This window comes from Sceloporus occidentalis, unplaced genomic scaffold (assembly GCF_023333645.1).
Source record: "Sceloporus occidentalis isolate IW3139 unplaced genomic scaffold, rSceOcc1.0.p SCAF_85, whole genome shotgun sequence".
NCBI classification, from domain to species: Eukaryota; Metazoa; Chordata; class Lepidosauria; order Squamata; family Phrynosomatidae; genus Sceloporus; species Sceloporus occidentalis.
The window spans coordinates 2,238,332-2,255,468 of NW_028317065.1; the positions used below are offsets into that span (position 1 = coordinate 2,238,332).

The 17,137-nt window shown below is 36.2% G+C and overlaps 1 protein-coding gene across 1 annotated transcript in view; it reads left to right on the forward strand.

Moving 5' to 3' along the window:
• The window catches only part of LOC149285071 (paired box protein Pax-5), a 94,788-nt gene extending 78,120 nt beyond the window's left edge, over positions 1-16,668 (forward strand). Inside the window, exons 8-10 of the mRNA XM_089495827.1 lie at positions 1,432-1,533; positions 12,017-12,103; positions 16,595-16,668. Coding sequence (XP_089351953.1) covers positions 1,432-1,533; positions 12,017-12,103; positions 16,595-16,668 — 263 coding nt within the window. The remainder of the gene's footprint in view (positions 1-1,431; positions 1,534-12,016; positions 12,104-16,594) is intronic.
• Positions 16,669-17,137: the final 469 nt, after the last annotated feature.

The window sequence follows — 17,137 nt, forward strand, 5'->3', positions numbered from 1 at the left end:
ATGTTGGGTGACTTTCCCTGGTCAAATACATACCACACTGAGCTGATTTTTTTATGGCAACCCTGTTCTTTCCTACATAGACTCTCACTATTCAGAGTGTCATAGCAGGATAATTAAGAATGAGCCTTTTCATTTACCACAGGCAGTATGAGAAGGAGTCAGGGTGTTTGTCTAGTAGATTGAGCTCAGATGAACAAATGTAGAACGCATAAAAATCGTCTATTCAGTTGTCTAAAACTGTTATATTATGCAAAAACTAGAACTGCTTGAAAAAGAAAACAACACAATACTACTAATAAAATATGGTGGTAGTTCCCCTTGAAAATGTTCACCTATGGTCTTACCAGCACAGCAACTAATATTCTTGCTAATTAGACGATTCTATTGGTTGCTATGGTGATAAGGCCACTTTTCAAACTTTGCCCCAGAATCACTTTTTATGCCTAACCCTCATGCATCCAATTAGCAACACGTCTTCAGAAATACATTGCTTAGAAGTAGCAAAATCATACCATAAATGAAAGAAGAGAATAATATAAGATACTGACATACTACAATAACAAATTTCTTCTACCATACAGAACTTAAACACATGAACAGAATGATAGTGTCTTTTACATTTTGCACGTGTGTACTTTAACCTTTGGCACTTCCAGTTAACACATTTACGCATAGATTTTCTCCAGAGCGCTTTGCCAATAAACTGTAGAGGGAGGTATAAAAAAGAAGTAGACATGTTGGTGATAATCTTCTATTATGATAGAATATGTTAAACAGAACTACCTCACATTATACCGTCCAGAGATGCATAATAAAGGTAGCCCTTTATGGCAATGATGTGTATTCCCGCACAGGTAGAAGTAATTAACGCAGCAATCTGTTTGATTACAAATGTATAGACTTCTAAATGAGCCATTGTATACACTTTGAAATGCCAGTGTTGTATTTTTAGATTTAAACCAAAATCCCACAACATTTACTTTTTTAATGAATGGACTTTTTTCTTACTAACACTATAGAACATGATTCTGATATTACACCATGAGAAACCATACTCAATTCTAGAAAAAAAAATACCTTTTTTGTAAATATAGATATGTATAGAGATACTTATAATAAATCTAATAAAAAGTGATTTACAGAATGATCTTTTTGATAACATTCTGAAAGCTTTTTCAGGTATTATTATTATTATTATTACTTCACTTCTATTAACTTATTACATAACTTGCTCAATTCAAAACATGGTTTTTCACTCAATTACAAAGGAAAATAATGTCTCCTTCTGCCAAGAATATCTAGATATCTTGATTTTCACACTGTACCGTGATGACAAATGCATTGACAGCACTGTGTGCTCTTAGGGAGATGTAAAAACATGCTTGGCATTTGTGAATCTTCATATGTGACTTGTTGTACTTCATTGTCCAGGTCGTGATTTGACAAGCACAACCCTCCCTGGATACCCTCCACACGTCCCCCCTGCCGGACAGGGCAGCTACTCTGCTCCGACGTTGACAGGAATGGTGCCTGGTGAGTTTTATATAACATATACTCAAAGCGGTAAACATTTGTAAAGTTTAATTCTGAATAAGGAATGCAAAAGACATGACAGCATTAACAAAAGATTGATTTTCGATGGCGTTTATCTTTCTTTCTATACAATATACTAGTATTGTCCGGAAATCTGGTATTGCCTAAGATCAAAAACACTCACTGTAGCAAAGGTAAGATTCAGCTTCAACCCACGGGCCAGTAAAATAAAACACCAACACACAATATGGTTTTATCCTGTAAAACCTGAAATACCGTATTTGCTCGATAAGACGACCCTGATTATAAGACGACCCCCCAAAATCTGAAAAAACTTAGGAAAGACGACCCCCCAAAATCTGAAAAATTTAGGAAAAAAAGAAAAGTTTTACCAGTAAATGTTAATTCATGTAAACTAGTTTTTTAAATAAAAGCTATGATTGAGAAAAATATTTTTTTTGTTTTTATTTCCTTGTATTTTCCAACCTGTCCCCCAGTTACCCACATCTGCCCCCAGGCTTGCCATACCAATATGGCACTGTGGCCCATGATATGCCTTTTAACCCTCTATATGCCACTGTGCCCCATGGTATGCCTTTTGACCCCCTATGTGCCACTCTGCCTCCAGAAATGCCTTATACCCCTATATCCCATTCTGGCATTTAGGGGGTTAAAATGCATATTATGGGGCAGAGTGGCAAATGCCTTATACCTCCCTATATGCCACTCTGCCCCATAATATGCCTTTTAACCCCCTAAGTGCCAGAGTGGCATATAGGGGTGTAAGGCATTCCAGAAATGCCCTATGCCCCCATTTCACACACACACACTTACCGGTGCTTCCAATTTCCTGCCGTATTGCCGGGGCAGCGGGTTGACGTCTCCTTCCGCTGCAGCCGGAAGGAGGTGGAGTTGGCAGCGGGGGTTTGTCTGCGTCCGTCGCGCATACCTTCCCCCGCTGTGCGGCACCGGTGCGGGGAACTCTGATCTCTGACAGTCGGGGAAGGTATCCGCGACGGACGCTGCTAGCCACACCTCCTTCCGGCTGCAGCGGATGTTGTCTACGCGGATCGCGTAGACGTCAACCCGCTGCCCCGGCAATACAGCAGGAAGCACCGGTAAGTGTGTGTGGGGGGGGAGACAGGAGGATCCAGGTCCCCTGCAGCGGTGCGGGGGATCTGGATCTTAGTCTCATAATCAGACCTCTATTTGAGGTCTGATTAGAAGACGACCCCAATTAGAAGACGAGGGGTATTTTTCAGAGCATTTGCTCTGGAAAAAAAACCTCGTCTTATAGTCGAGCAAATACGGTAATAAACATAGAGGGCTTACAAAGACACTGAATCAATGAGACTGTATGAAACCTTGATAAACACGGGAATTCATTGTCCCCTCATGGTGCTCCCTCTGCCATTGATATGATGTTTTCATGTGGGTATATGGTACTCTTTTTACGCCGTACATAGTACTGCATGTTGTTCCTGAACAATTCAACCTTAGTTTCATCAGTCCACAAAACATTTTCCCAGTAATGTTGTGGAGCGTTAAGATGGCAAAAATTAGAGAAACAGCAACTTTCTCTGTGGACTCCATGTCATTTAATCTATTGCTAGGTAGACTCATGAACAGAGATGTTAACCAGTTCCAATTATCCGTCCAGATCTTTAGCTATTACTCTAGGGTTCTTATTTAGCCTCATCGAGCATTCTGCGATGTGCCCTTAGAGTCATATTGGCTGTGAGCCCACTTCTAGAGAGAGTAGCCACAGTACTAAATCATCTCCATTTACAAACAATTTGTCTAATTGTGAACTGATGAATATGTAAACTCTTTTGAGATTACTTTGGTTTAGCAGATGCTTCTTGAGAATAGCAAACTCAAAATGTTTGAGTGTTTTTTTTGTGTCAAAGGAACTCTAAAACAAACACCCAATCCCGTTTCAATGATTGGGCTCGGGGTTCACGGACTATTTCCCAACCTACCTAATAATTTGAGTGTTATTCTTTAAAACAGATTGTGTTTGTTCATTATTGTTCATCATATCACGTTTTAAGTCTTTTATAGCTGTAGAACTGTGTGATACACACATATGCAGCAAACATTCTGAGTTCATAGAAAAGACGGACATTGGGAAAGGAATGAGAAACAGGGGAGTTTCAAAAGGACTGTCCCGTCATTTTCTAAGATTCTTATTTTAAATCACTTCCAAAGAAAACTATGCAAAGCACATCTCACTATTTTTTTAAATTTGTAAAATCTATAGAGATATGCCATAAATGCACCAGATCCCATCCATATGGTCTTTTATTGTCTATACCTGTTTGCTATAAAACTGTGTATTTTATCTGTTGTGAAAATATTTTTATAGATGGCTATAAGGCTTCTTCTGCTACATATGTATCCTGTTCTATGAAATATACATTAAATCACGCCGTCTAAGTGAGTCAGCTATAGCTACAATTAAATATCATAGCTACAATGAAATAAATATAAATGGTTCGTCTTTGAGAATGCAGCTTTGTGGTTATAATTAAACTGAGTGTTTTAGTTCTTTTGCATGGGATGCTTTGACAAGGGTAATTGTCCACCCCCTAGTTTCTGGCTCCCTCGAGATTGAGTCACTGCCTCTGTTTTTTTGCGCTTCTTTCCGAGCAAACTGTCACTCCCATTATCCTTTGGGGCATGAACAAAGGGTGACAGGTAAGGCGATTTAGCGGGTGTAGAAAAAAGATACTGGTTCTGAAAGAAAAGTCATTATTACTACTTTTGAAACCCAGATGTCCTTTTTGAACACTGGTAATTTGTTTTTAATGGAAAACCAAGCAGTGACCCGGAACAAATTAATTTCTTTTGTATGACGACTGTGCAGCGATACAAGGGACCCAGTAAAAATAAGTCACAATTTGTAAACACCACATGAAAATAAAACCACGCTTATGTCAGAATTAATCCACAATCCAAAATGTTATTTTTAAAACATTCATATATATATATATATATATATATATATATATATATATATATTAGTGACTACATGACACTGTAAACTCTCATATGGAAAGCCTTTATTCACTAATTGAGAGTTTGCTATATAACTGTTTTGTAACCTTCGTTGAATTGTTGAGTGTTCAGAACATGGTTATAGGTTATGGATACTATTTTGGCGTTCATTCTTGATGAGAAAAAAAAATAGCCAAAAACCACTGAAATAAAGTTACAGGGTGCAGATACTACCTTTTGTGTACATGTTGTAACTGATAATATTAACCTACCATTACCCTAATTTTTTGTTAACTGTCAAGCAAATAACTGATTTTCTTTAATATTGTTGGGTAAGCCAAAATGAACATTCTGGATGTTCGTCATTTCCAAAACTGCTTTAAATTTTGGTGCATATTTGTATTTTTTATGATTTTTTTTACACGGGTTTCTGCTCTACATGCTGATTTCACAACCTGAATAAATCAAACTCAGAAAGCAGAACTGAAATCAAATTTATGAGCTTGTCTTGATCAATTAACATATCAATCATTTAGCAAACTATATCTTATTTTTATTGAATTACATATGCAGAAGCGATACGTTTACTAAGGCGACCATATTGGTAGGTACAGCCAGAGACAAAAGAATGCTCATGAAAACGCTGAATGGGGTCTCCTCGTGCTTACACAATTGCTAGGAACTTCACTGTTTAATTAGCATTAAGAGTGTTGGTAGCAGATGTTCTGCGCAGGCATGTGGACCTACTAATACTGAATGAACTGAGCAGACCTGAAAAAATTGTTTCCCTACTTGCAGGGAACTAACCATTGTAAACATTAGCCTGCAAATGGCTCCAGTTCAGCACCTTGGCTGTCATGTTAGACACGTATAGGATTGGGAACTTGAAGATGAAAATATGAAACATTTATCACATAGGGTACCAGAAATGAAAAGTATATCCTGTAATACAAACTTATTAGTCTACAGGCTGCACTAGCACATTGTTTACATTGGCTAAACTTATAATGCTGATTCTTCTACCATGGTGGGTCTCCATTGTGTATGAATCTTCTTAGGGGGCAAATGGTTATGGTTGAGAAACACTGTAAAATCTGGACTTTTTTTTTCTATATGTGTATTATGTTGTTAACAATGCTAAGTCATGTGAGAACACCTTATGCCTTGGTAATAAATAATTACAGAAGTAATTTGCAGAATTCATTAGTTCTGGCCTCCAAGGGCCAAGATGATTTGTAGACCTCCTAAAATCTGGTGGTCCTTCTGTAATTCAAGGGCCTACACTTCTCCCCTGTTTATGCGTTCAGGTAAGGATTCAAAGCCCAGCAGCATAGAGATCAGGGGATTACATACACTCCCTTGACACAATAATGATTTTGATTTTCTCAATGAAATTATATACCGCAGGTGCTTATCGTATGAGATTTGTTTTTTTTAACAGTGAAATGCTGATTTTCTGTAAAAAAAAACAAAAAAACAAACAAACCTTTTAGAGTTTTGTACTTTTTTGTAGTCCTTGTTAGAAAAAAAAAGTTAGAAAGCTTTGTATGCAAAACTTTAAAGTATAAAGTTGTAATTGCATATGTAAATGTAAATAGTAAATCTTTCCTTTTCCCCTGTAAAGACCTGTGTGGTTTTCATAAATATGTTCAGAGCAATATTAAAATTGTATACAGGGCAGAACAGGTCAAGAAAAGCTTGGAGACTTCACAGCACGGTAGCTCCACCTTAACCTTTCCCTCATCAGTCACTGGTGACACTTTGTGTACTGTATAACCAACTGCTCTGCAATAGTATTACAACTTTTCAAACCCTTGTCACAACAATAAATAAGAGAAAGAACTGTTAATACAGCAGAATATGTTTGGCGTGTTAAAGATGCATGACAGTGTTGAGAATATTAATAGTAATTATTTGATTTGAGCCTTATTGCTTATGATACATCAAAACAGTAGCTTGTTCCACTTTTAGATTGTGAAAATAGCACCAAAATGTGCTTATTTTCCTTATAAAACTCTAATATTATTGGAGTTTTTCTTGTCACTGCATGATGGAGAAGGCCCATCCCAATGTCCAAGTGATAACATCATCCACAACACTGCAGCTTGTAGGACCTCCCAACCTGATTTCTCTTTAATTAGGATGCAAGCAGGTACATACCTCTCAACCATGGCTTTACTAAGGACTAAAATCACCACTAGCACTTACATACATGTGGCTGACCTGCTAGATATACACGACTGCATGTTATGCTTATACATAGTTTATGGTCGCTGGGTATCCATCTGGCTACTTTACAAATGTGAGTAAAGATAGGTGAGCATCTTATACCAGGGATTCACCCAGTTTGCAGAGGACTGCTCCTGGCCTACTCCCAAGTGTTCATATTTGGAACACATAACACAGTAAAGCCCTGCACCCTAGCTACTCTCATAGCCACACAGCCTTAAACAAAAAATCCCCTCTTTGGCCATTTAAAGTAAGTGCAAAAGAGAAAAAGGTTTGCCTTACACCTGGGCTGTACTGCAAAACAAGGCAACCCTGGCACTCTAAGGCCAACAATGGAGGTTGGATATGGGTGGCCACCCCATTATCTTTTTATGCATATCCACCTGGAGTCTGCTGCAGGAGCAGATTGGGTGAGTATGAGGTGCTGCTGGCCACTGACCCAACGGGCATTTCCCAGAGTGCCAGATAACCAGTTCATTCATGCCTTGCAAAATAGAAACCCTAAATCTGGCAAATGTCAATTATTTCAGAATATACATTTTCTATAAGACTGTATGAAAAAAAATGTCAGAGGCTTTCTTTTATATACCTTTAAGTAATAAAGCAGTAGCATTTATTATGTTTTTAAAAATCATTTATTACCAGGTGAAAAAACTATTTTTAGGGAGCTAACTAGCGATTTGTGATATATATATATATATATATATATGCATAACTCCCAGCAGTGCCTGTTTTCATGGAATAGTCCTGGTGTATGGGCACTGCCTCGCTGTCTGGGCATTGGGGAGCATGGGTCATTTAGGGAGATCTTCTGATCTCCCCTGACTGGCCCTGGGAGATGAAAAGTCAATGATGGTCTGTGGTGTTGCAGAACAGACCAACACTGCAACTCCCAGATGGCCTCCCTCTTCATCTACTGTACTTCTGGGACTGACCACCCCAACATCCACAGCTAACCTCTTTATCTCTTACAACACCGCCCAACATATGTACACAGAAGACCCTGTCATAAGGTCCTAATACGCATATCCTTCCCTTATTTTTCCTTTAAAGCACCATAAACAACAAATTTAAGCGCTCCCCACAGATTTGCAAGCATCTGCTGAGCTCTAATTTGCCATGCATGAAAAAAATACCTATAAAATTCTTATAAGACAGGGGTATTTATTTAAAATACAGGCCAGGGATATCAAATTAGGTTTATGATGATTAGTGCTTGGCTCTATCAAATACCATGGGCTCCCCTACATTATGTTAGTGGCAATCTAAATTGTGTGCATTTTATATTGTGACATTTAGGGACCTTGGAAGCTGAAGATTCGTTGTATGTAAAAGCTGATGAATGATTACATCAGACTTAATATATATAATAGAAGGCTTTTGGCTATAAGGAAATGTTGTAGTCCACAGAGGAACTACCAGATCTTATGGAGATCCCCAAAGCAGGAATAATGTGACTGTTCAGGTTTGTTTAAGTATTAGTATTAGTAATGTTTACTTCTCAAATTGCATTGTTTTATAATTATATGATTGTGAAGCTGCAAAAATGATATTACAGAAATAGTATGGTCAGAAAGTAATACCCTTGTAAAACCGTCGACATTCATCAGTGTGTTGCTCTCTCTTCCAGCATCCAGAGGGTTAGACACTTTAGTTATTATTTATTGGCCACAAATTGTATTAGTTTGGCTTCTATAAAATCATGCTTTGCAGTTTTAAACCAGCCTGTGGACTGCAACTTGATGATTCCTGAGTCTAACCACATAAATCACTTGCATAAACCAATTAGGAATGATTGTGGTTTTTGTTGACATTAAAACTAAAAAATAAATAAGTCTTGGCTATTTGGAATGAAATTAAGTTCATTTTCAAATGAGTTACTCTTGTATAATGTCACTGTAGTTGCCTAGGCAATGCAAAATTAGTGTACCATTTGTTTTACTGTGTGAACATGCACAGTTGGCATACAATATTGTACCATAACTCTACAAAATGGCAAATAACACATTTTATAAATATCAATTTTTCTGTACCTTTAAATAGCTATTCTTTTATGTACTTTTTAATGTAATATGCAAGCTGCTTCTGTAAGTTTAGTCTGCTAAGTGCCATATTACCCTAATTCTCCATGCTGTGAAGCATGGCTTTGCTCCTCGCGTTATGATTGTTATTGGAAATTGCTGAGGAAATTTATGATCCATATGATTACTTCTACAAAGGAAAATGTTAGAAAGCAAACGCAAAGTCATGTAATGCAGGGAATTTAAGAAAGATGCAATCTTGTGTTACACTTAACTGAAGGTAATCGGTCCTGAGGCATTTCAAGGATAGATTCCAAAAAGGCCAGAGAAAATGGCAATTATTTGCATACCTGGAACCTCTCCTTGGGAGCATCTCAAGTTTTAGCTTTCTTGTGCCTTTAAAGAAGAAAAATCACCTTTGACATATTAGTCTGATCTTGCAAAAGTGCAGTCCAGAACCAAATTGTGAGGCAAGGGAATCAACAACCCCAGATGTACGTTTTGGCCTTCATGGACTTTGTCAGTGGGGTCCAGTTGGTAACCCTCTAGGCACAAGAGAACTAGGTCCACTCACTTTTTATTTGGGTTGGGCCTCAAGAGCTCCCTGAAGGGCAAAATTCAATGCTTTGAGTTTGAGTTTGAGTCGAACTCACTAAAGATGGAAAGCTGCTCAGTGGCATGTCCTATGGTGCATTCCTACCCATGAGCACCTTGGTGAGTTAATCTCAAATTTATTATTTTGTATAGTATGATTGTTGGATACCAGACGCTCTGTAGTGTGTTTGCAGTTTCTACTTCTAAAGTTCAAGAACTCTGAGCTTATATATATATTTACATAGTTAGGAAGATGTATGCATTGTAAAAACAACTTTCCATTTTCCTTGTTCCATGAACATTTTCCATGTTCAAAGGTAAACACTAATAAACATACTGTATATTTTATTAAAAAATAAAAATTACTGATATTTGTAGAATGGGAAAAAATGAAATCATATTTCTACTAGGTGTGAGTTGTACGCTACTATTCAAGGGTACTTTATTCTGCAGTGGGAGGTGGAAAATCTACACATGGTAAGACCAAAGAGTGTCTTGTCTTCTAGCTTTTGAATAGAAAAAGAATAGAAAAAAAATTAATTACCATCATTGAGAAAATAGCATTGGAAGAGAAAGGATGTGCACACATATATGGGTCGATTTTAAAACTGACCAGGCACCAGCCCTGGCTTTTAACTGAATCCCAGCTATTGTGGTGAGACACTGCTGAGGTTCAGTTAGTTTTACTGTTACCAGCGATAGCTATTGCAAAGCGTGTTTTTATCATCAACCATTGACTTCTATAGGTCTTTTTCTGTGTATGGGACGGATACATAAAGGATAAATGAATAGTAGAATGATGTAGTTGAGTCTTTGGCTTGCTTGCACTGCACAAGACTGACAGTTTGATCAGTGAGGCATAAAAACTAGAGAATTGGAAACCTCAGCTTGTCAGGCATTGGAGTATCCCTAGAGAGTACTAGCGATATGTGTTTGCGGTAGCAGTCAGAGAGGATAAATTTGGTAGAAGTAAGAGACAATCAGACAATGAAACACAAGTGCGCCTCTCAAATCCCTTTCACATAAATGTATATTCGACATTAGTAGAGTTGTATAATTATTTGATTTTATGGAACTGCAGTGGATTTGCATTTCATAATCTTGATTTTATTTATTTCAGTTTTAAACTGCATGGTCTATACGTTGCAGTATGGTATTCGTGTATAATATGTCTGTATAAGCAGTTACACAGCAAGCTCAGTGCACAAAATCTTCTCAGACTCCACTTTGGGAAGATAAAATAATTCAAAAAGCAACTAAACTTTTTAGGACTTTTCAATGTGTGTTAGGTTATCAATAGCAAAAATGTTTAATGATGTACTAAAACGATAAATGATAGTCCATTGGTGTTTCTAGGAGTTGTATTTCAGTAGCGGGCACAGCAAGGGGCCAGAGGCAAATGTAAGGAGGCACCTTAAAAGAGGGTGATGGCAAAGTTAGCATCAGAATTATAAAACACACCTTTATGTTTCAGTGTGCATTGACGAGTGCATGAATATCATTTACATTTTCATTTGTAGCATACATTTCTGTGTTTGTCTAGGGTGTACATGCATATGTTTTTGTATGTGTATGGATATCTGTGACTTCTCTTTTCACAACTACACAGTACGCATGTCATGGCCATCAGATTTTTAAATGTCTTTGACATGTTCCCAGGCCAGTACACTGATTTTGTCGTGATTGCATATGTATTTTCATGTAGATATGTGCAAACCAAAAATTTCGGACAATTTTTTTTTTTGTCCATGCAGTTTTCTGCGTTTTCGGTTTGGACAAAATTGAGAAGGCTTTTTTTGGTTTGCAAAGGAAATATGTTGCCACTCCCTCTCATTCATTCTCTCACACTTTCTCACACTTTCTCTAAATGTCGCCCTAACCCCTCCGACAACCACTTCCGTGTCTCCTTCTCTGCAGCTCCTCTTCTTGTTCTACTCTGCCTCTTGTTCTTCTCCTTCTTCTTCTCCCGGCTCTCCGCTCCTCCTGGATCTCCCCTGAATTATTCTAGCCTCTTCCGTGTATTTGCACAACAGGGCTGAACCTCGCTGCCCACTCTCTCCCCCCAATTGGAGGAATAGGGGTGAGACTGTCCACGAGGTCCTGGCCTGTTTCTCAAGTACTAAAACAGGACAGAATAATGCAGATGGATCTGTGGAAAGAGACAAGTTTAGTGTCTGCATTATTCTGGACTGGTGTAGTAAATAGTCCCAACTGAAAAATGTTGCATCTATAACCAAGTCTATGCAACAAACTGTAGGTGTGGGGCTTTGCCTAAATCTGAAGATTGTTATTTGAGAGAACTGAAATATTTCCTTAAGGAAGCCCTTAACTAGTATATCTAACAAAAAAGAAAAATACATATGTAAAACAAGCAATGAAATACACTACAATAAATAAATTATCCTTGCGTTTTATGCACACTGTTTCACATAACATTAAAACAATTATCTTATAAGTATCACATAAAATAAAATCATATGTATTACTAACATACAGTCCATGGCTTCTGCAGTTGCAATTTGAAAGGATCATATGTAATGTAGTTCTAGTGTGTATTTTATATTTTAGTGTTATGGTACAACGGTCAAATAAAGTTACTGACACTAATTTTATCTACCTTTTGTCAATGTTATGTCTAGGAAGTGACTTCTCTGGAAGCCCATACAGCCATCCCCAGTACTCATCATACAATGATTCCTGGAGATTTCCTAATCCTGGTTTACTAGGTAAGAAATATGTCTAACTCATCAGGCAACATTAATTATTCATCCGCTCTCACATACGTAGTTCTTTTCTGTTTTACAGTCTACTCTTTGTCATTTACATATTTAACAAATGAAAATATGAAAATATGTAAATGTTGCATTCAGGAAATAAATTACAATAACCCATACCTTCCAAGATAAACAGATGGCAAACCCAAGTTGGACTACATGGGAACACTGCTGATGTATATATACCCCCTGAGGTTAATTTTTTCATTAAGTGAAAATGTAAATACATTTCAGTATATCTGCATAGATTTACCCATGAATGGAACCACAAGTAGACATGAGATATCTATTGACTATGTCAAATTATAGTCATAGACATCATTGAATCTGTCTTTTCTATTAATTGTGCAGACATCAGGGAATGTATATGTTCAGTAAACTATTAATCATTATATCAGTAAAAATCACAATTAAATTTAACAAAATTCTCGTAATAAAAATTGTATAGCCATTTTTAAAGTTTATTATCCATATATAGCAGTAGATAAAATGTTATAATAGTTTACTGGATGTCAATTTCTTTATCTATCCATCTCCCTCTATACACACTTAGAAAAATCGTGCCCCAAAGTAAAACTATGAATTAAAAATATCTGCACCTTCCTATGGTATATTGTTAGCTAACCAGTCCAACTGCCAATGGAAAGTCAGGGAACATATTTTTTCACCGGATTTGAAAAAAAGCGTTCTAGATTATACACATTGGAAAAATAAAAAATAAATAGAATTTAACGGCCCATTAGTTGCCCAGTGTGTGATACATATTTGTCTTTAGCCAAGACGCTGTCTGTATGTTGCCATATTCCAACATAAATTAAACAGAATATATTAAATATATATTTAATATACACTTACAAGAGGAGAAATGAACCATTCTAGTTGCACATAAAAATATGATACTGTGCATTCATTGCAAAGGAGTATTTATATATGGAGACCCTGCTTTGTTGTTCGAACTGATAGTACATTGTCATCTGCTATATGTACAGGATATCACTTTGTATAAAATGAAAGATTACTTCACTTTTCTTCAAAATGACTTCTTTCACATTTATTGCCAATGATGCTTTTTTTTTTTTTTGCTAAGTTAACTTCGCCACTTATCAACATGAATTATGCTTAACACCTTTAGCACTCCTGTCAAAATGAGTCCTCTTGGGCTTGGTATGAAATAATTAGGAAATTTCTGCATAATTTGCACAAATGAGAAGTAGAATTTCCAATTAATTGTGACCACTTGAATATATTGTTTTTGCCTGTGAGCTTTTGAGATCATTTAACTATATTATGATATTTCTTCATATTATAGCTAAATAATTCACACTATGAATAATATATTCCAAATAAGCTAAATAAAGAAATACAATACTATGTCAAGTAAATTGTCAATTTTGAATTACACTGGATTTACAAAATGTATTAAACTTGAAACCATCAGCCAAAATGAAACTTTGTCAAATGACCACATCATATAAATACCCAAATGTGTGTTTGACATATGAACCAACACTCATTTCTCACTGGCCAGGTCTAGCCAACACTATGTTTTTTATTACATGGCAATTGAAGGAGCATATACAAGTCATGGATCAATGGCACATATTTATTTTATCTAGATGTTACCCAAGAGATATATTGTGATTTGGTTTCTATTATTACCATTTTAATAGTCTAATCTGTTTTTTTTTAAAATCAGCAATTGTATAACACAGTGTCCAGATATGCTATATAAACTTACTGTATATAATAGACTACAGGGGAAAAAAAACACGGGAAGAAATATTTCAAGTTCTCCTGATATAACCAGGCTTTGAATTACTGAAGTGTAAAAATGCTTTGATTTAATGTGATGTTCTTTTAGGAAACGGGTACCCTCCATGTAAATTGGGAGTGATACGGGGCCGTAACATTGACATGGACTGTAGGAAATTTTTTACACACATGCTGAAACTAGATAATGGCAAGTGTTGGCTAATGAAGAAAAATGATTCAATTTCATGCTGGTTTGTTCTAATAACTTCTTTACCATTCCCCCTCATTACTTTCCAACTTGATGTTCATCATAAAGGATTTTATTTGATACACTGCTCCTGGGTTTTTTGTACTTATTGTGATTTGTGTGTGCAGTTTATCTACAACTGGCAGAAATTTAAAGGAATTAGCCATGCGCTATTTATCTTCCTTTTTAATACATCAGATTCAGTATCTTTAAGAATAAAAAAATACAAGCATATGCTTTATTTAATAGTTACGCACAATAAGAATTTTAGCTAGCTGATAAATTATCTTAGAGACATCGACAAAGACCTTTAAGAAATGTTGTGTTCTTAGTTCTATCATCATCAGAAGGATCACATTCATTTATAGAATATGCCCACCTAGTGCCCATATGGTTCATAAGTGAAGTATACCATATGTTTCACTGTAATCTATGTACAGATTTTAAAGAAATATTTGGTACTATTGATAAGTTTCACACTAACGCAACCTAGTAATTTTCTCAAGTTGACAGACTGGGGAAAAGTACAAAAGTTCATCTTATGATTTAGTGTACATTTCAGTCAGAGGTCCCCGTTCCAAAACCCTTTCCAGGCCTAAAATTTCTTTCTTGCTTCCCTAAGTGGGAAATAATAAGTCATCCCATAGATTTTTGGCAGTTCTTCAGATCACTTCATGAAGAATAAAAGCTCACATTCTTTTACATCACAAAAACATTATATTGATCTCTATAGCAGACTTTTATGTGGTCATGGTCCTGTAATGGCTGAATAAAAATAATGATGTTTCTGCCTTTTAGTTGTTTATTAAAAACACCTATCCACCAAATTTACAAAGCTCATAGAAAAAAGGTATATCAGGATACTAAAAAGGGATTTGAGACCTAAATTGATACTGCCACTCCTAACCAGAGACACTTAGCACATATGCATTTATTTAAATCCCATACAGCCACGGAAGCAAAAATAAAGGGATATAGCATATAGTTCAAAATAGCTGTATTTTTATATGTATCCCTTAAAGATTTTTGTACATATATTTGAAGAGGTATAAAGGACTACAGTGCAGAGAGTGACTGTTAATGACAAATGTCATTCTTGTTGGAAAATAATTTAGAAGCAGCATCATGATGTCATGATCTGTACAATAGTGCTCAATGCTAATGAGACCTGTGATGAGAGTCATGCCTCTACAAAGGAGAGGCCTTTAACCCTGCCCTTACCCTAATGGGCAAGGTGCATGAATGGATATTTCATTCTTAACCCATGCTCATCCCTCCAGTATTTGTCCATACCTTCCATATTACAGTACATTTTATCAAGAGTTGTAATATAATTGCAACAATATCAATATTAAATACCAGAACATTACAATGCCACGGAAACTGAAGAATTCATTGTAACATGGTGTTGTGTTGGCTGATATATAGGTACTTGGAAGACCTCATATGTATGTTGTGTTTTATGTTTACCCTTGGTAAATGATGTGACCTTTGGGAGAAATCTAATAAGATCCTCTTTACTCATTCCATTGGCCAAAGCCAAGTCTAATTGTGTAGTGTAGGTAAACCTTTTCTATTACGTGAAATATGACAAAACCCCACCTATTAATAAAATGTATGAATTATTTTACATTATTTCAAGTTATATAACATTTTAAGTTCCAAAAATAGAATTATTGCATGATGTTCAGCTTCCCTTTCACTATGTAACTTTAACGTTAACCTTAACATATCAACATATTCATGATTTCACAATGGTAATGTAAAGGTTAAGTACAAATGGTCTGTACAGTTATTAGCTGAATATTCAACTTTTCAAATGAAATTGTCTAATGGAATTTTTAAAATGAATTTAACAGTATGTTGGTTTCAAAGAAGGTTATAGCTGCAAGAGCTATTTTAATAATGTGAATGTTGGGGGAACACACTGAAGGAACACAAAGTATTGATGTACTGAGCATAATGGCTCAACATATTTTTTCCTAAAAGGTGTACAGAAATCACTGATATTGAAGAGACAAATCTTGAAGTGTAAATAATTCATCTATAGCTCCAGTCACCTGCTATTATTATTTGTATTTGTTCAATTCATCAATATGGCCTCTTCTTGAGTGCTTCCAAGGGTGACTTCAGCTGTCCACCCTCCTGTTGAGGACAGGTAATACTATGGCGCATTATGAAAGTCTTAGCTTATGCATGATATAGTAAGAACAATATGTCTTCAGGTACCTATAAACCATGTAAACTGTATTGAAATGTTTAACATGAAAAAAAACAAAAATATTAAATATATATTGTATTTTCAGTGCTCTTTAGAAAAGCAAATTTGTTGCCAGATGTAATATTTACATGTTATTATGTTATTCAAATAAAGCGTGTTACTGCTGTCAAATGTAATTACCATTACCATTTAAGTGCTTACTTCCTGTGTATTATCTTTTCAGGTTCTCCATATTATTATAGTGCAGCTCGTGGGACTGCTCCCCCTGCCACCGCCACTGCGTACGATCGCCACTGACAGAATGCAGTGAGAACTTAAGCACTTATCTATATTTATCTATTGTGGAAATGGTACCATACAAAATACAATTACTGGGATCTTTAAAAATGAAAATATGGTAGGACAGCAAACTGAATATTTCTTCTTCATCTTTTCTATAATGGGATGTAAACTTCAGAAGTTGTTAGAATGGCGTTCCCACCAATATTCCTAAGGAGAGCCATGTTGAGATGTGACCTTGGCTACACTGGGACAAGCAGACAACCGATGCACTTGCTTCTATTGTGCTTCTTGCACAGGCCATCATCTCCTTGAGGTTGGGAGATGTCTACTCTACATATACAGCCTCGCTTTAAATAACATGCTGTTTTGTGAAAATTATTTGTGGCTCGGCATTAAAAGCAACATGGTACTAGTTTGTAATCTGAAAATGCTTACCACGTACAATCTTTTATAAATGCTGCACTGATTCATGGGATCCAGTAAG